At 33.3% G+C, this 21,442-nt stretch overlaps 3 protein-coding genes across 5 annotated transcripts in view; all 3 read right to left on the bottom strand.

Moving 5' to 3' along the window:
- LOC143201948 (uncharacterized) overlaps positions 1-11,995 on the bottom strand; it is a 65,395-nt gene extending 53,400 nt beyond the window's left edge. Inside the window, exon 1 of one of the 3 annotated variants that reach the window (XM_076413176.1) lies at positions 11,835-11,995. The gene's annotated coding sequence lies outside the window, so the exon portion shown is untranslated. Of the gene's footprint in view, positions 1-3,007; positions 3,125-11,834 lie in introns of those variants that run through there. The other 2 variants (XM_076413173.1, XM_076413174.1) reach the window with 2 other exon arrangements.
- A 7,160-nt stretch (positions 11,996-19,155) lies between these two features.
- LOC143203095 (mannose-P-dolichol utilization defect 1 protein homolog) lies at positions 19,156-20,068 on the bottom strand. Its single transcript, XM_076415213.1, has 2 exons — positions 19,917-20,068; positions 19,156-19,863 (listed from the first exon to the last, which is right to left on the bottom strand). Exons 1-2 carry the CDS (start codon positions 20,014-20,016, stop codon positions 19,226-19,228), a joined length of 738 nt encoding a protein of 245 aa, XP_076271328.1. The 5' UTR covers positions 20,017-20,068; the 3' UTR covers positions 19,156-19,225.
- A 244-nt stretch (positions 20,069-20,312) lies between these two features.
- LOC143203093 (mannose-P-dolichol utilization defect 1 protein homolog) lies at positions 20,313-21,418 on the bottom strand. The gene is made up of 2 exons (XM_076415212.1): positions 21,193-21,418; positions 20,313-21,133 (listed from the first exon to the last, which is right to left on the bottom strand). The coding sequence occupies exons 1-2, from the start codon at positions 21,290-21,292 to the stop codon at positions 20,484-20,486; spliced, it is 750 nt and encodes a 249-aa protein (XP_076271327.1). The 5' UTR covers positions 21,293-21,418; the 3' UTR covers positions 20,313-20,483.
- Positions 21,419-21,442: the final 24 nt, after the last annotated feature.

Genomic DNA, 21,442 nt, shown 5'->3' with positions numbered 1-21,442 from the left:
CACTAAATGTAAACACTTTATATAAGTTCGTATGGTTTTGTTCGCTTCAATCTCCTGACATCCTACGCGCTGTCCAGCAGTTGTATTGCTTCCACGTTATTATGATTTAGTAATCTTCTTTCGTGTTTCAAGACGAAATCTTGGATAACTTCGCAAATCCATTTGATTTCCAGGTCATCGTGCAGTTCTTCGTTGTTTACATAGCGATAGGCATTGGTAATCAATCGAAGAATCTTGTTTTGACAGCGTTGTATGACTATTTAATTTGAATTTTTTGTCCAACCCCATAGGTGCAAATTGGCTTTATAATTGTATTATAGATCAACCTCTTTGATTTTAGATCAAGTTGAGAGTATCTCCCGACTAACCAGTATAGTTGTTTTATTTTGGTTCTAATGTGTTTTGCTTTTTGTCTAAATATTTTTAATTTAATCTACCGTCAAGATGGATTCCAAGGTATTTAACTGCTCGAGGAATCGGGCATTCATTGAGTGATATAATTAAGTTTTTATTATTTCACCGCAATGGAAAATTAACGTGGACAGATTTGGAGCTATTAATTATAAAATTCAGATTATATTGTTATGGAAAATGAAATAATAATGATACTATTTTATCTTTTATTAATAACAAGATGGAGCTCAGTAAGTTTCCGAGTGAATATTCAGAAAATACCTTCCAATATCACGTTTAATAATTTTATGGCTTTCGGTGACTATCGATCTAAATCAACCTATACCATCTCGACTAATAATTAATACTGTTCTTGTATTGAGACAACGAAACCATCACGTCTAATTATCCAAAACCACTGTTCACTTGTTGAAATATTATGCCGTTCTTATTTACCATACATATCAACAAGTAAGTGATAATTTTCATAAGGATGAAATAAGTAAATAACGTTTCCTCTCAATGTCATTTTATGAAAGGGTTTAGTGCATTTATATTTGGCGTAAAAACCAATTTATTTTTGTTAGGATTCAAAATTATTTTTACTGATTATTATTTATACTAATAGAATTTTTAACAGCGTCACATCAAGTAATATTATTTCAATTGCAGTCAAAATGATTCAAATATAATTTAACAGGATTTAAAGGTTGTAATAAGGATTGATCTATAGTTCAAATATAGCTTTTAAAATGCTGTCTTTTAAAAATTTTATTGTACTAAGAATATCTAATGTAAAATTTTACGAAAAATTAAGAGTCTTTCATGCAGTCTTATATAGATTTTTAATTTATATTTGCATTCGGTGAAAGAGCATTATTTAATAAAAATAGGGTTCTCATATGTAATTCAGAAAAATAGTTATTTTGTTACAGACAACATACATGCTTGAGCATAAATACATAATACGGGCTTCTCTACAGATACCCAAGACACAATCGATCCAATTGTATATACAAACCAGCAGGAGTTATTACCTGTCTCCAAATGTTACAGTATTCTGTATCAAAATACTATTAGATGCAAATGTAATAATATATCTTATAAAATAAACTAAAAGACAGAGTTGAAAGAGGGAACATTACGACGTCTTGACGTGTTAAATTGAAATGACTCGAGTTCACTGCTACTTCGAATTGACTATAGTTGTATTTATTGTAAGTAAATGAAGTAACAGGTCAATTGTAAAGGCCCCGGCCTACCATATTAAAATACATTTTTTTGCCAAAATTAGTTTTTTTATTCAACATAATTCCCTTCAAGAGCGATACACTGATTATAGCGACCCTCCAACTTTTCGATACCATTTTTGTGGTACGATTTGTTCTTTGCTTCAAAATAGGACTCAGTTCACCTCTTCATTCGACAAAAATATCTTCACAGCGAGCATTCTTTTGAGATTTGGGAACAGGAAATCGACCCTGGGGGCCAGATCTGGAGAATACGATGGATGAGGAAGCAATTTGAACCCCAGTTCATGGATTTTTGCCATAGTTTTCACTGACTTGTGACACGGTGCATTGTCTTGGTGAAGCAGCACTTTCTTTTTCTTCAAATGCGGCGGTTTTTCGGCGATTTTGTCCTTCAAACGGTCTAGTAACGCTATGTAATAGTCGCTGTTGATGGTACTTCCATTTTCAAAGGAGTCAGTGAAAATTATTCTATGCGCATCCCAAAATACAGACGCCATAACCTTTGCAAGCATACTGTTGCGTTTTCCCACGCTTTGGAGCGATTTCATCGTGTGCAGTCCACTCGGATGTCTCTGTCCAAAAACTCGGGTTTATTACGCTTGATCATCTTCAAATACTGCTCCGAATCATCAACTCGTCATTGTTTTTGGTCAAAAGTGAATTCGCGAGGCACCCACTTTACACGGAGCTTTCTCATACCCAAATATTCATGAATGATATGATGTATACGTTCAGTAGATATCTTTAAAGTGTCTGCTATTTCATCAATTTCTATTTACGGCCATTAAAAATTATTTTGTGGATTTATTTAATGTTTTCGTCGCTAACAACCTCTTTTGGGCATCCACTGGGTTCCCCGTCTTCGGTGCTTATTTCACCACGTCTAAACTTAGCACACCAATACTTGATACTTGATTTTCCTAGGGCAGTGTCCCGAAACTCGGCATCAAGCCAAGTTTTTGCTTCAACTGTATTTTTTCCCTTCACAAAAGCAATATTTTATCAACACGAGAAATTCATTTTTATCCATTTTTTTCACAATAACAAAAGATGTTTCATTAAAAAAACAACATATTTCGCATATTTCTCAATCTTACTTGTCTCCAAACCTGTCAAGTGACCGATCTACTACAATAATTAATAATATAGTTGATAGAGCATGAGGATCATAACCTTAACTGAACAAAGCTTCAAACGAGGAGTAATTGAAACAATTGAATTAATTATCAATAAATATAACCAATAAAACCGCAAGTTTGTGTTTAGCGTTGGAGGTTAGCGGTTTCCGAAATATAATCGACAATTTCTGTTAACAGTACCATTTCTGATAAAAATCTAGACAAAAATCGCAACCTACTCACGTTTAAATAGCTGCACTCAACGACAGTTGCCTAACTGTAGACCGTATTAACAAATGACAGGATTCAAATCGGTTTAATATAGTACTATGAAGTGTTTATATACATATAATAGAGAAGCGACGCGGGATCTAGTATTTCAGCAAACGAAAAGCGCGATAATTGTTATGGTCTGTGACGAAAATGGCTATAAAACATATTAAAACAATTTAGTTCTTGCCTTGAAAATTATTTTTAACTCATTTCCAAACTACACGCAACACTCGCACATAAAAAAAAAACAAAAGAATAAATTATGCATTAGACCGCTGAAATATGGGTGTTCATTGATATCTAGATTTCGGTGTGTTACGTAAATGTCGCAACACATGATAAAACCCTGGTGTTCTTTGAAGAACTCGATTTCTAATTACTTTTTTACTTGTTCTTGAGTTTGACTTATTCTGTTAAGAAGCTAGACTAATTCCATAATGGATGTAACTTTTTTACTACCCTTAGTGCTTTAAAAATCTACCCAATGAGCAATCAATATTTCATATGATAATTATTATACACTAAGTCATTTAAAAAAAATTAATACAATTTCTCTCTACAGTGACATAAAACTATGTTATATACATAACGGGTCAATTGAAAAGTCTCCGGCCTGCCATAGTAAAACATATTTTTTTGGCAAAATTAGTTTTTTTTTATTCAACATTATTCCCTTAAAGGGTAATACATTGATTATAGCGACCCTCCACCTTTTCGATAACATTTTTGTACCTCAGTTTCGACGATTACCTCATCATTTGATAAAATTTTCTTCCCAGAGAGCATTTATTTGACATCTGAGAACAGGATATAGTCGCTGAGGTCAGATCTCGAGAATACGGTGGATCAAGAAGCAATTCGAAACCCAATTCATGGATTTTTTTCATCGTTTTTACTGACCTGTGACACGGTGCACTATCTTGGTAAAGCAGCACTTTCTTTTTCTTCAAATGCCGCCGTTTTTCGCCGATTTCGTCCTTCAAACAGTCCAATAATGCTACGTAATAATCGCAGTCGATGGTCCTTCTTTTTCAAGGTATTAAATGAAAGCTATTCCATGCTCATCCCAAAATACAGACCCTATAACCTTGACAGCCGACTGTTGCGTTTTCCCACGTTTTGGAGCGAGTTCATCATGTGCACTTCAAACACTGCTCCGAATCATCAATTCGTCGTTGTTTTCGGCCAAAAGTGAGCTCGCGCGGCACCCACTTTGCACAGAGATTTCTCATATCCAAATATTCGTAAATGATGTGATGTACAGATTCAGTTGATATCTTTAGAGGGTCTGCTATCTCATTCAATTTCTATTTATGTTCATTCAAAATCATTTTGTGGATTTTTTTAATGATTTCGTCTGTAACAAACTCTTTTGGGCGTCCACTGCATTCACCGTCTTGGATGCTCATTTCACAGAGTCCGGAAACTCGGCATCAAACCAAATTTTTGCTTCAACCGTATTTTTTCCCTTCAAAAAGCAATATTAATACGCGAAATTCCTTTTAATCCATTTTTTTCATAATAACAAAAGTTGCTTTACTCAAAATACTATAATTCAGAAACTAATTATCCGACAGCTGTTAAATTTATACACGCATCTTTTGAGTGTTGGGGCTAACTAAAAAACGTATGGATTTAATTCTAGTAGCGCCATCTATGTGCCAGGCCGGGGACTATTCAATAGACCTATTATTACTGGATCAACCTGCATTATACGTATTTACTACCAACAATATCTGGCTAGTGTCAATTATTTTAATAAAAATCGTCACTATATAATAAGCTGCGTACACAATGAGTGGAAATAATAAAGAATCATCAATAAACTGTACCAATTTAAAACCCATAACCAAAAATAAAGCAATTCGTATATGACCGAGCTGAGTAATTTCCGAATTTAGATGTGATATTTTTCGGAAATTAAATAAAGCATATATTATGGCGTCACGCTTCTTAACTCGGATTGCTACAACACATATACAGAAACCGTTTAGTTATCGCCTCAAATTTCGACTAAATTGGTTCCCAACTATTTTTTTTAATGAGAATGAATATAAATTAAAGCTGACAATACTCAAAACACATTGGTCTAGTGCGTCGTGTTAAGTTTAGTTTTCTTTCGATTATTTTACTGGATGTTTATGTGGTAAATGTATGCCATGAAGATGTTATAAATAGTGGATCAAATATCTGAAATCATTAGTAGCATTTCACAAGTTTAATGGATTCTATAGTATACAGTTTTAATCAATATTTAAAATGGAATAATAAATGCATCGTATTTATCCATATGTTCCTGCATTCAACAATGTCATTCCCGTCTAAAATGTCTAAAATATTCTTCGCAATAAAAATAGGTAAGAATATTATTCTTTTAAGAGTTTCAGTAGACACTGTCATCGAATTATAGTACATCAGTACGTCAGTTGTAATATTGCTCTTCTTCCATTCTTGTCATATTAAAAACTCAAAAGCTCCCACAGCTTCAACAAAGTGTACTAATTCAAGTTCTGTCTAGATCTTTTAAAATTAAAATCGTTAGTTACCTATCTGCGATCAATAATTTGATCCTTTCTTCGGTTATTCACTTAACAGGACAATTTAAAGGTCCCCGGCCTGACACATAGATGGCGCTACTAGAATTAAATCCATATGTTTTTTAGTTAGGATCATTATACACTATCGGATCATTAGTTTGAGAACTTATAGCATTTTGCGTGAAACAACTTTTGTTATTGTGAAAAAAATGGATAAAAAGAATTTCGCTTGATGAGCATAAACTTGGCTTGATGCCGAGTTTCCGGACACTGCCAAGGAAAATCAGGCGTCAAGGATTGGTATGCTAGGTTTAGACGTGGTGAAATGAGCACCGAAGAAGGTGAACGCAGTGGACGCCCAAAAGAGGTTGTCACCGACCAAAATATTAAAAAAATCAATAAAATGATTTTGAATGACCGTAAATTGAAATTGAATGAAATAGCAGACACTTTAAAGATATCAATTGAACGTATATATCTATTCATTCACAAATATTTGGGTATGAGAAAGCTCTGTGTAAAGTGGGTGCCGTGCGAGCTCACTTTTGTCTAAGAACAACGACAAGTTGATGATTCGGACCAGTGTTTGAAGATGATCAAGCGTAATAAACCCAAGTTTTTGCATCGATGTGTAACATCGGATGAAACATTGCTCCATCATTTTACTCCGAAGTCCAATCGACAGTCATCCGAGTGAACTGCACGCGATAAACCCGCTCCAAAGGGTGGGAAAATGTAACAGTCGGCTGGCAAGGTTATGGAGACTGTATTTTGGGATGGATATGATAAGTTTCATTGGCTACCTTCAAAAAGGAAGGACCATCAATAGATTATTACATAGCGTTACCGTTGGACCGTTTGAAGAGCCAAATCGCCAAAAAACGGCCGCATTTGAAGAAAAAAGTGCTGCTTCACCAAGACAATGTACCGTGCCAAAAATCCATGAATTGGGCTTCAAATTGCTTCCTCATCCACCGTATTCTCCAGATCTGACGCCCAGCGACTATTTCCTGTTCTCAGATCTCAAAAGAAAGCTCGCTGGAAAGAAATGTCCGTCGAATGAAGAGGTGATCGCCGAAACTGAGGCCTATTTTGAAACAGAGGACAAATCGTACTACAAAAATGGTATCAAAAAGTTGGAGGGTCGCTATAATCAGTTTATCGCCTTTGAAGGCAATTATGTTGAATTAAAAAAAAACCAATTTTGCCAAAAAAATTTATTTTACTATGGTAGGCCGGGGACTTTTCAATAGACCTGTTATGTCGTCTATAATGCTCGAATTCTTGTCATCTGTGTTAGAAATATAACCCTACCATCAGCGGCTCGCAATATATAACACTATATTGTTTCAAAATCTCAAATTTCGACCATTCTATGTTAAAAAAACAGAAAAGAAATAAAATATCCTTGACGAATGCCGACGTTAACGTCACTTTATATTCATATTTAGATGATTGAACTACTATCACTGTATGATTAAAAAGAATAATTTCTAATTCCAAACCGATTCATAGCGAAGATGAGTTAAAAAAAACTGAAAAATACATTTTTCAAAGTATTTTTTGATGGTTTGGAACTAATATTTAATATTTCATTTGGATATCTGTTGATTTGTATCTATCTCTTTGTTGAATATTCATTCATGTCTCGTCACCAGTTAAAATTTGTTTATTGGGATATTTTCACTGAATTATTTGAAGAAAAAAGTTAATTAAGGGATCAAGGATATATGGAAATTAAATAAATGTCTTCAAATATTTATACAGGCTTCATACTGCCATCAATATGGACTTATTTCCACTATTTCTACTAGTCTATATTACTGACGTGGTGTAAGAAAATTCCTAGCAACTTTAAAACAAAATATGTTTCATGACAAATAGCTTTTTTTCATTAGCAGGGAAAAATATTATATATATATATATATATATATATATATATATATATATATATATATATATATATATATATAGGGTATTATACGAGAATCAGAGAGTCATAGCTATTAAAATTTTATATGAATATGTAATTTGGTTTGTGAACTTATTTCCTAGTTGTACATTGTTATTACCATAAATTTAATTCAATAATTTTAATATTCTAAAGTGCCAACACTTCAGTGTAATACACACTATATAAAAACAAGCAAAACCTAATTGTTATTTTTATTATAACAGTATCCTAGTCAACGTGGTCTAACACAACTGATTGTATTAAAAAATGTCACCATGTTCTAGTAACGAGTCTAACATTTAGAAAATAAAATAGTGAAACAACATATCGCAACTTGTATGATCAACATAAGACCAACAATTTGATTTGAAGAATTCAATAAATTAACTGAAATGTGATTAAAAATAATCGATAATTAATTTAAAAAATATATATTAGATTTAGTCTCTGGACATAATGTTAAACCTGTTCGTTGATACATAGATATATTGGTATTTAATAAGTACATAAAAAAATAATGACTATAAGCTAGAACAGAAAGCACAGAGGTATACTAAATGACATTTGATAAGGACGTATCCTTGCAAATTTTTAATATATAGGACAATGAACAATTAATAAGTGTCTAGCAAATATTTATTAATCCCAACCATTCAAGGTGAAAGACAAGGCGCAGTTAGATTAATAAAATATACAAATCCATGCTGGTACTCTTGAGTAAATGTAAACCAGGTTTTTAAATATTTTTCATATCTTCATTCACGCCTTAATTTCTATCGATTAATAACGATAGTCTATCTGGATGGGACCTAGCTTTTACTTAATTATACCGCTCTGTCACTGTAAGTTTTACATTAATTAGAGAAAATTTGACATATATATATATATATATATATATATATATATATATGGCCAGAACTACAAGTAATCTAGAAATAATCTAAAAAAGATGAAATCCATTTTACAGAAACGGATAGGGAGGAATACTCACAAAAGTTTCGTCAAATGTTATTTCAGTTACTTCGATAGCTGGCATGGGAGTCGCATTTCTCTAGAAGTATTTATTCAATGAAGCCGAAAGGTCACATTGTTAAAAGATATATCGAAAATTATGTGTTAATATAAAGTCGATAAAACAATTAAACAAATCAATGTTAGCTAACATATTTCATCTTGCGGAATAACTACTGAATTAACTATCGGTCATAAGACAGTTTTAAACTATTTAAATAAGACTGAGTGCAAATTTTTTTGACTGTCTGAATCTGTTTCCTTCTCTAAATAGATTCTGAATCGAGATCCATCCACTTTTGAATCGAATAATCTCGGTCGCAGCTTAAAAAAGCTTCAAAAACAGTTGAGAAGTCCGCGTCGGCATCGTCAATCTACTATCAACTACTACACAACACGACAAAACTTTAGCACTTTAATTTTCTCAGTAATAAATTTTATTTCTGCCTTTGCTTCAAAACCTATAGCAGCCCAAGACATAACATAACATTTCCTTCATCCGAAATTTTGACGACTGTCTGAGACTTAAAATCACTTGATCCTTTCTTAATTATGATAACAATACTTACATGAGTATACGTACGTACAAAAATAATTTAATTGTTGAATATAAAAGCTGAACAATTATTTTTACTAACAGATGTAATAAGAAATGTGTATTGTGCTAAAGTTTTGTCGCGGGTACACCCAAAAATTATCAATAGGGATGGTATTGTCTTCCATCATGTCAACGCTAAACCACACACATTTTTAGTGACTCAGTAAAGAGAATGTATGCTTTTTTATATATATTTTAAAGTATCCATTTTATCAACGAGGGTTTATCTGAACTGGGCCTACAGTTTAACGTGGGCTCCGAACCACGGTCTTACTCAGCCTGGTTACTGGAATGACTGGGATCATTTTCCTTGTCGGATTTTGAATTCTAGTCTAAGAACAATTACAAATGTTAAACAACCACAAACATAAAATTACGACCATGTCCCAGCAGAATTCGAACCCGCGACTATCGCAACAGTAGATGGACAGTCCTGTCGCCTTTACCACCGCGCCAACCAAAACGGGTGGAGAAATTTTGACGTATCCACAGCTTCGAACTTCTCCCGTTAGACAACCATTTATTTCAATCTTCGAAAAGAGACTTGTGAAAATAACTTGGTTCATATGACTTTACTAGAAAAATGGCAAAAAGTAATCGATCGGAGTGGCGCATATGTAACTAATTAGTATTTGAAATTTGTTTGAAAAATAAGATATAAATCTGAAAGAAACCAACAGAAGATCAGATTAATACGAACAAAAACGTGACAAATATATAGTAGAGACATGTTTCTGTTGCGCGAAACTTGCTGCACATTTCTCCAGACAATGTGAATTTGTTATTTATAGGCAAATTATTTTGTTATGACACACATAAAAATAGTTGGCAATAGAACCAACATATCGAAATAAAAATTCGTTTTACTACTGCAAATGCTTATAATATTTTACGAGATAACAAGTTAATGGCAATACGCAATAAAATAAGAAATTCGCGATTAATTTTTGCCAAAAAAATATAAAATGTCATAAAAAAACATCAGCTTCAAAGACAGTCAGGTATTGCAGAAATCGAACTGTTTTGATAGCTGAAAAAAATTCCACAAAGAAGCGTCTTAGGCCCTCTCCTATATGTGCTCTACACTGCTGACATTCCAACAATAAAAGAAACACTACTTGGAACCTTTGCTGACGATATAATTATGGCAAACGACATATCTCTGCCTAGGGCAATAGAAAAAGTAAAAGTGGCAGTCAACAAAATCTACAAATGGACGAAAGATCGGAAAATTCAAATTACTAGCTCCAAATCTGTCCAAGTTATTTTTACATTGCGGCGAAATAATAAAAATTTAATTATATCACTCAATGGATGCTCGACTCCTCAAGCAGAATCACCTAAATACTTTGGAATCCATCTTGACGGTAGATTAAATTGGAAGCATCACGTTAGACAAAAAGCAAAACACATTAGAACCAAAATAAAACAACTATACTGGTTAGTCGGAAGATACTCTCAACTTGATCTAAAATCAAAGAGGTTGATCTACAATACAAAGCCAATTTGGACCTATGGGGTGCAAATATGGGGTTGCACTAAAAATTCAAATCAACTAGTCATACAACGCTGTCAAAACAAGGTTCTTCGATTGATTACCAATGCGTATCGCTACTTAACAAACGAAAAACTGCACGACGACCTGGAAATCAAATGGATTTGCGAAGTCATCCAAGATTTCGCCTCGAAACACGAAAGAAGATTACTAAATCATACTAACGTTGAAGCAATACAACTGCTGGACAGCACGCAGGATGTCAGGAGATTGAAGCGAACCAAACCATACGAACGTTATTATAATTTTATAATTGACGAATACATATTGATGTATTTTCTCGCACTCATCTTGCTTGTGATTTAATCCAAGTACAAATGAAAAGTAATAAATTAATGTATAATTAAGATTGTACTAAGCGTATCTTATAAAGATATAAAAAAGAAAAGAGAAAAAAAAATTAAACATTTTTATTAATTTTTTGTTAACGTTATTATAGGATAAACTCGCCCAAAATTTTAAGTTAATCATTATTTGTCTCCCTTAAATCTTCCCTTTCTAATTTTCACAGATCTCCATCTGCATGATTCGCATGCGAGTTCAAAACAAAATGAAATCTTTCAAACAAATCAAAAACGACCAATATCCGTCGACCTACTGTTGCGATGGTCGCGGGTTCGAATCCTGCTGGGGCATGGTCGTAAATTTATGTTTGTGACTGTTTAATATTTGTGAATGTCTTTAGGCAAGAGTGCAGCAAAATCCGACCAGGAAAATGATCCCAGTCACTCCAGTAACCAAGCTGGGTAAGACCGGATGTCTTCTGGGATGATTTCTAAGTTGGTCACTCGCCTGTCGGAAGGTTTAATGCAGAGGACCGTGGTTCGGAGCCCACGTTAAACTGTAGGTCCAGCCCAGATAAACCCTTGTTGGTAAAAGGAGACATAAAAACATACAAAACACGACTGCTTAGAAAAATTAAAATGAAAAACATTGCTAATACTTTGACGCAACTTAATAAATTTAGGAAAATAAATAAATCGTTTGTGTCTAAAAAGTAACTAATATATTACTAAGCTCTGATTCATTTCTAATTAAAAATTGATACATTAAAATAAAACAATTATTACAAAAATAAAATAATAATTATGAATGAAGCGTTCAAAACTGAATTTAATCAATTGTTTTCCATTAAGACTTACTGTTTTAATTATCATCGATCTGCATTACGATTGGCACACCAGTTCAAAACAAAATCGTCCGAAAATTTCGATCTCGCCACACGCTACAGCTACCTCACCGGTCCACTTATTGAAAGCCGAACGCAAGTCGCGACGAGCCAACACAATCTGAACCGAATATTGTTGTTCGCTAAGAGAAATGAGTGGAAGATAGATAGTATGGGGGAGGCTTACACCAAGCTAGTATGAATCGAGCAGAAGGAATCATTACCCAGGATTGTGATCGGTATTACAATTCCGCAAAAGAAATTAACTGTTTTAGTTGTACTGGTGATACAACGGGACAAATAGAATAAATTTTGAACCATTGTAATTATGTTTAATATCTTTTTTCAAATAGTTTTAATAGATGACAATAACTAAAACACACTGGTCTAATGCATGCTAAGTTTGGTTTCCTTTCGATTACGAGGAATTCGTATTTTACTGGGCGTTTATGTGATAAATGTGTGCCCTGGAGATGATCTAAAATCTTTAGTAGCATTTCACAACATTAATGGATTTTATGACATAAAATTTTAATCTTTTTTTTATATAATTTTTACGTTGTCACTAGTCGTTTACGTCTAACCTACAATTTGTCTTTATGATAACTTAAATCTAGGTATATACCTAGGAGGACCCATCGGTCCAATCTCAGTCTCTGGTGAAATATTTTTTATACATGTCACTGCTGTATTTTTTATTAACTGCACCTTACTACACAACACTACACAAGATCAGATGGTTTGATTCTTTTGAATCCGTGTCCTGTTCTGGTGGTATCCAAAAGCTGCTATATTTCAATATTCTCATGAGAATGGAGTCTTTCCTCATGCCCCCTTGCAATTCTCTTGATTTCTTGACTAACTGTGGGTATCTAAAGGTCTCTATGTAGGCAATCAGTACTATAGTATTTAGGTGCGCCCACAATGACTCTCAGGATTTTGTTCTGAACGATTTGTATTTTATTTATGTTACTCTTTGCAGAACATCCCCATAATTGAACTCCGTATGTCCATATAGGTTTCAGTATTTGCTTATATAACAGCAATTTATTATGTACTGATAATTGCGATTTTCTTCCAATTATCCAGTACATTTTCCTATATTTCAATTCCAGTTCTTTTCTTTTCTTCTTTATATGTTCCTTTCAGCGAAGTTTTGCATCTAGATTCAGTCCGAGATATTTAGCGTTATTGCTATATGAAATGATAGTGTTATTTAATGTTATTGGTGCTTGTACGGTCTGTTTATAGGTGAACTGCACATGTACAGATTTACTTTCATTAATTCTTATTTTCCAAGCTTGTGTCCAGTTATTTATTATATTGTCACTTGCCTGTTGTAATTTTCGTGTGGCTTCTTCACTATTGTCTCCGACAGCTATAATCGCAGTATCATCAGGAAATGTAGTCATAGTAATATTCTCCATTTATTGTATATCACAAGTGTAGAGTAGATAAAGCATTAGTCCCAGTACACTTCCTTGTGGTATATTTGCTTTATCTTCTTTTATTGTAGAGTAAGCTTGTTCTTGTTTGACTCTAAACATTCTGGTTGTAATATATGAATTTAATAGTTTGGTGTGTTGTTTTAGTAGCATTTTCTGTAGTTTATGAACAAGGCCTTCATACCAAATCTTACCGAAGGCTTATGCTACATCTAAGAATATAGCTGAGCATACTTTTTACTTTCGTAGGCTTTTTCAAAAACATCTGTTATTCTGTGAACCGGGTGAACTGTTGAGTGCTTGTTAATAAACCCAAACTGGTGTGTTGGTATTAGGTTTTTACTCTCTATGATCGGTTTTATTCTATTCAACAGGAGTTTTTCAAAAACCTTAGATATTACCGGCAGCAGTGATATAGCTCTATAGGCTTTTATTTCATTTACCTATTAGGGTGAGATATAATAATCTTTAGAATAAGTTAGAAAAAAATGGTAAATTAATATGGCTCTAGTAGTAGTAGATCCATTTTTTATCTCGAGTCACAATATTGCACAGGAAAGTCTGAATTTTTTGTCTGACAAGCGATGAAACTACAATGCTAAAACGGTTCAAAATAGAATTCCCTGCCAATTCGTCTCATATATCCACTTTGCCTCATTCTGAATCTCTTTCATCACACGTAAATGTGCTTAAACACTTGATTAATTAGCAGTTAAACTGTCTGAAAATTCTTTGAGAGTTTAAACTAGATTTTTGTCGAATTTAATCCCTATAAAACGTTGAACATTTTCGAAATATTTTGGTCCTCCAGTTTGCTCTTGAACATCGAAATCACTACTTTTCAATCGTTGAAACAATAACCTCGATTATGCTAAATGGAAAGCAGTTAGGTTAGGTTATTTAACAAGTTATTTAAAAATTAAGAATCAGAGAAAACCTAGCAATATATTTATTTTCAATCATTATAGCTGTACCCTTGTATGTATCAGGTAAACTAATTGGCCGTGCAGTAAGACCCCATAGCTTTTCCAGTCACATCAAGTCCGTTCGACCAGACCCAGCATCATTAATTTTAAATTAAAAAGGAATCGTTTAAAGGCCAATTTAATCAAGCTCCTTGAGCGCGACCCACTTTTCTTCAGCGAAAGTAATGGCGATACGCGAAAGAACCATCATCGTAGCACACTTCATACGAGGGTCACTATTTATACTTCGGGAATAGGAAAAAACGAATAGTTAAGCTGCGAATATATTTTTATAAAATACTCGCCACGATCGAAATACTTTTGCAAACGCTCAAACCAATTTTCAAAGCATTTATTCCATTTCGAATGAGGTATCTTCAAAACATGATTTTTGAACGCTTCAAAAGCTTCTTCGGGCGATGAAAATCGTTGACCACGCAGTTTATTCTTCACGGATGCGAACAAAAAGGGTGCCAAATCAGGGCTGTACGGCGGAAGACCCATCAATTCGATGTTTTGAGTGCTCAAGTAGTTTGTTGTTTGAGTCGATGTGTGAGAGCTCACATGATGAAGAACAATCCGGCATCTCTGGTTTCTTCCAATCAGGTAACCCCGAAGACTATCCCCCCAAAAGCGGTTCTTTAAGCCCCCAAAGGTTTTCATACCCCAAAAAAAAGCGCCTTTACGGGCAATCCTCTCTTATAAATTGAGTTACCATCAGCAAGGAAACCTTTTCAGCTGGTAAATCAGGCCCAAAAAGAAAACTACAGATATTTTGTGATTCTATCGTGTTACATTATCAAAATATAGTTTAACGGTACCAAGAATCTATTTTAATTCATTTCTCTGGGAAGTTATGTTTAGACTTTCGTATTTATTGGTAAAGAATTTAGAAAACCGAATTTAACGAAAATTCTCATTCAGATATTATGTCAGCTCGTGGTGTTATCTTTAAAACGATTAATAGCGCACAACATACTAAGCAAGATAAAGGTAACAAGAAATATAATAAATAGGTGTTGCTTGTCCTGGAAGATAAAAAAAATTAATAGGGTTACAAAGAGCAGAAATGACTTTTTTTTTCTTGACTTTAATTTTGCATGGCTGCATATAATATGGATAGTGTCCAATTATGTTACATACATTATTGTCCGTATTAGTACAATTATCAATTAGTGTTTCTTGATGTATTTTTATTATGTTTTATATATATGTTTTATACATATGTTAAGTTGTATTTATATAAAAGATTTTATTAAAATCCTATTTTTTAATTTGCCCTTGTAACAAATATTTCGTCAGGGAGCGCCCTCATGTGATTAAAATGGACAAAACTTTACTACAACTCTATGCATGGTAGATCGTAGTCTCTTTATTTTACGGAACAATCAGAGATTTATACATTTGCGACGGACTAAGACAAAAAAAAAGGGGAAGTCGCAGTGGGCTGTGGTTTCAGACATACAGGCAAATGCAATAAAGCCCACTCAGTTCTGAGAAATGGAAATTCGTTCGCGGTGAATAACACAATACCCAATATAGGGACGGTTCTTCATTTGTTTTTTGTCTGTCGTGTTTTTACCGACCTGATATGAATGTTAGTGCGAAAAAGTAATTATGGTTTAAATGATAGGTGTATGGATTCGGTTTTATAAATTTTTCGGCAAGAACATAAACCAAGTGTCTGTCCGAATAATATATATATATATATATATAATTAGTCTATTTAAAGTTTTTTTATACCTACATCATCAAGATGTTTAATGTATTGCCTGTCGCAATTTGCAAATTCTTTAAACTATTGTGACTGTATAATTAACTGTAGTTTGTAGATGTACAATAATGTTAAAATAAATTATATTTGATAATATTTTTGTTCAATTATTTTATTTAGATCAGAATTTTGTTTTATGTCAAAACCAAACTGAACTAAAACTCACAGTTGATGCGGCTACATTGCGACGGTTTGACGTCACAAATTTAGATGACGTATGTACAAAATAACTTCGGACAGACTATAACTATGTTACCTTAACAAAACAACGACGCGTGGCTGCTAAATCTATCAAGCAAGTTTATAATAAATTCGCATGAGCAGTTGTGGCCAATCAAAACGTATATTTAGGTCCTTTTACTGACGTCTATTCTTTAGGTGTTCCGTTTTGGCATTGCTGAAAGAATTTTTGTTGCAACTTCAAGTACGTATTGAAAACTTATCAAAAGCTTTCATTTCTCTAAGGTAGTATGCTTGAAAATAGGAAAATATTAAGGGCTTTCATGTATTCTCGTCATCTTTTCGCTTTTATTGAGAGGCATTTATTGAGAAAAATTAGTATTTTTACAACTTTTTGCCGACTTTCTTGACAGCGATCAAAGCATCCATCCATATTCGCACGCCTTTAGCGTTTCGAAACTGTACGCCAGCCAAGCCATACTGTACCAACCTGAACAAATGGTAGTCAGGGACGCCAAGTCTGGTGAATAAAGCTGGTTACATCAGAACTTCTCCTTCGAGTAACAATCCATAACTCTGCAATATTGTTGCAAAAGAATGATTTAGCGTTTATTTCTCGATATTTCTGTTCTTTCTTACAACAATACGTCGTTTATTTTGTTGACTTGACGTTGGTGGACACCTACATTCACCGTTTGATTGGGTTTTAACAGTTCATAATAAACTACACCTTCCTGACCACACCATACGCACAGCAAACCTTTATATCCATGAATATTCCGCATCAGTATCGAAATAAGTGGCTCTCCAGAACTAACTAACGACTTCTTCCTTTTGGAATTGTCATAGTAACCCCACTTTTCATCATCGGTCACAATATGATACAGAAAACTCTTCTTTGTTGTCGGACAGGCGATGTATCCGCAATGTTAAAAAGGTTACAATATCACAGTCACCATATCCTTATCAAAATTACTTTTAAAAATAGTTCTTCAAACAAGACTATTTATTTATATATTACTCTCTATAAAATCTCTCCTTACAAGATGCTGGTTCGATCAGTTGTTCTATACAGCTCCAGTGTCTATCTAAAATAAGTCTCAACTAGCCAGGTGGAACGTCTTCAAGTCTTTCAAAACAAAATTCTCAGGAGAATAATCAATCGCCCCCTGGTTCGTCAGGAATAATCAAATTCATAGAGAAACAGACGTCCTCCAAATTCACGATTTTATATCCGATGTTTACTCGAGATATTTCTCCACTGTTCGTCTCTCGGACAATAGATGTATTACCGAGATGGTCGATATTTTAAGCCAACTCATTCCGCAAGCTGAGTGGTGTGATAACGACGCCATGTCCTTGCCTGAAGTATCAGTTAGGGTCATTGGATCAGCTGATAGGGTGGGGTTTGGTGGGTAGCCCAGAGGCAATCTCCACATAACCCGTCCAACTCGCTTATTCATGCGAGTCTCCCCGACCAGGTATCCGTAACAATATTCCTCTTCTCGGTTTCAGGCCAAAAAAAAATCGCTATTGTGGCAATATATACAAAGGACACAGTTATCTTAGCTTAATTATGATAACGTTTCAGATAATACTTACAATCATAAGAAATCTTTATTGTCAGATTGTTAAACCACTAAGAGTAATAATTAAAAACGTAGTTTATTACAGCATGTTTTTGATGGCAATGGTTTAAATCAAATTATAGTCAATGGGCAGACTCCCAATTGATTATCTTGTTGTTCTAATTAATTCAACACTATTTTCATTTCACGTTCGGTGGCGTACATATAATTAGACTGCACTGCTGAATATAAAGATGACTCAATTGTATACTTAATAATTAACAATAATTTCTTGCATGAACACGTTATCCTATTTATCGTCATACGACTCGTCAGAGCACCAATATATCTAGTCAACTTAGCCTTGAATAGAAATTACTAGATATTACTTATCCTGTTATTAGCTATTATAATATTTTATTTCTACAAGTTTTCGTAGACTAGATTGTAAAAAAAAGGTTCCCTTGAAATAAAGTTGGAAGTTATGAGATTTTAGTTAATGTTTTATTGAGTTTTTTTGATTTTATTTACGAATTATTTATTAGATGATTGCCTGTATTTTGATTAGCGGTATCTGTTGGTGAAAATACGAAGTATCAATGAACGTTCCGACAGCTTAGCAGTTGACAATTAATCAATGTCTCCAACTTTACATGCGATTAGACAGACTAAGAAATGCAGCAACAACATTAGAACCTTCTTTTAATCTGAGGATACTAAATCAGGAGAATAAGAAGAATGTGATATCCCAAATCCGGTTTTTTCATCGACGACACACCCTTCTCGCGAATTTTGAAGTGCAGCTGGTCAAAAATGTTGAACTAATACCTTTTCCATTCCTGATTGATTTGTTTCCGTAGATATTATAGAATTTAATGCATATTTTACTCCCTATACATATCCGATTTAACTTGGCATAGTTCTGACGATACTTCAAAAGTAGAAATTCTTATTTTGACTGATTTTACTATTGTGAAACATGCAGACCTATTTTTTTGTATTATGCACCTACTACAATGCGACTATACCGTTATTTTATAAATTTTGAGTAATAAATGTCAACAAAATGGAAATAAATATATTTATTTAAAGTGTTCTCTAAACTAGTATAAACCTCCAATAAATTGTAGGTGTTTAGAACAGTCCACAACAAGTTTTAGGACTTTCCGCGAGAGCCAAGTGTGATAATTTTACTTGTCCGTGTAATCTGTTCCTAAAAATACATATACACTAATACATTAAGTAACTATTTAATAAACAACCATTGGTTTTCAACATCGAACCATCTCTATTGAAAATCGTCATTTTTTAAACACTTTTTAAACATTTATAATGCATTAATAAATTACATTGAGACAATAAATATTATTCAATAATTTAATAGCAAAAAATTATATAACAAAACTAAAATTATATCAAATTATAACATTGCATCAATTTTCCTTCTTATATTTTTTCTTGTCACATTTCCAATAATAAACAAGTTGGAATACCAAAAATGTATTGGCCAATGAACTAGCAACGAATGTCAGTATCACGCCTGAATAGTCAGTTTCCTGAATCAATGTAAGGATCCTCACTAAAGAACTGAACATCTGAATTATCAAGGTGGCTGCGGAAAGCTGGCCGGTGTTTTTGTTTCTGTAGTTGGTCCAACCTTGAAGCAGTTTAGCAATCACTATTATCCCGATATTTTTCGAAGTTAACAACCATAGGATAACAATTGGTATGAATCCACTCATCATCATGAAAAAAACAACTAAATATGTTACAAGGTATAGTAACGACTGCAGTTTTGCCCTTTTAAACCACAATACTAAGACTGCAATGATTAGAGTCTGTACAGCCAATGAGAACGTGCCGCACCATGCCCTGAAAGGAAACCCCAGGACAAAGTTATATGACATACTGGTGGTGATAACAACAAGATCCAATGTCACACTTAACACGTTAATGCCAGACCCGCTCTTGCACCGATATATTTTCAAAATTTGAGGTATTTTTACCAACAAAGAGCAAGCAGTTAAGATAATCCAAAATATCTTCTTTAACACGACTAAGAAACATGACACTAAAATATAATTTTGATATAGTACATCGACAAGTTTAAAAGAACAAACTTACCATCAGTAAAATTGAAATCTATTAAATAATTATCGAAACATTTCGGTGTGAGCACCGAAAGTAGCACTTCCTGAAAGATATTGTATGTTGTTGCATTCATTGCACTTGTACCTGCACTAATATTAACACAAAATCAAATAGAAAACGGACGTGACTCTAGTAAGTATTACAGCACGTAGTTTCTTGTATCTAATCAAAATCCCCATAATTCATGTTACATTTGAAAATTTTCATTTAAATCTATAAGTAATATATAAAACTGAAACAAAATCAATATCTCTATCAAGTAACATGAGAACATAAAAACATTAACCAGGAAGTGTCTTGCGCATTCACCATAACAAAATAATATCTATTATAACATTACTTAATATAAAATTAAAGTAAAACAACAAACTCTATTCAGCATTTTAATTGTAAAAAATACTATAACAAAAATCATATTTAACTCCTAAAGAAACCATACATCTGTGATGTAATTAACAATACAATAAGTTGAGTGTCTAAAACCTCAGTCCTTTTAAATTGGAATATATTAGCTTTACTACAATTGACAATTGTAAATACCTATTGCTTCTTCTTCTTTTTCCTCTTTTCTTGTTTGCTATTAGAGTTCCAGTAATAAACAAGTTGGAATACCAATAAGGCATTGACTGATGAACTTGCAATATATGTAAATATCACAATGGGATCGCCAGTTTCTTGAATCGATGTAAAGATTCTGGCTAGAGAGCCTCCAAAAAGCATTATTAAGGTAATTGCAGCCAGTTGGCCAGTATTGCCATTTTTGTAATTGGTCCAAGCTTGTATGCCTTTTCCAGCTACCACAATCACAATATTTACAGATGTTAATGACCACAAAACATTAATAGGAGTTAACCCTCCCATCAATACATAACAAACAATCACATATATTATAAGGTACAATAAAGATTGAATTGTTGCCTTATTATACCACAATACTAAGACTCCAATGATTACCGTTTGAACAGCTAAAAATAATGTATCACCCCATGAGCTAAAAGGGAATTCTTTAACAAAGTTATATGCCATATGGATAGTTATAGCAGCAAGGTCCAATGTTACACTAAACATATTTATTCCAGACCCACTCTTGTTTCTAAATATTTTAAGTATTTGAGGTACTTTAACTAATAGGGAGCCCAAAATTAGAAAGACCCCAAGGGCCTTACTTAACGTGGCCGAAAAACATGGTCCTAAAAATTTGAATTTCATACATTTGTATATTTATGTATTTCAAATTATCTTAACTTACCATCAGTGAAATTGAAATCTATAAAATAATTGTCAAAGCATTTTGGTGTTAAAATGAAAAGAGCAGCTTGTCGAAATATATTATATGCTGTAGAATTCATTATGGTTGCTTTTTAACTAATGCTAAGTAAATCGAATTAGAAAATAGTCATAACTTACTTAGAAAGATAAATTAGAAATTATTATACACGTAACCTCTCTCTAATCAAAATAATCAAGGTCAAGCACCTTGTCTTATCCATTTGACATTA

The sequence above is a fragment of the Rhynchophorus ferrugineus genome, unplaced genomic scaffold (assembly GCF_030347505.1).
Source record: "Rhynchophorus ferrugineus isolate W39M unplaced genomic scaffold, kcgeb_rfMv2 rfM9, whole genome shotgun sequence".
NCBI lineage: Eukaryota > Metazoa > Arthropoda > Insecta > Coleoptera > Curculionidae > Rhynchophorus > Rhynchophorus ferrugineus.
This window is presented reverse-complemented; position numbering and strand designations above follow the sequence as displayed.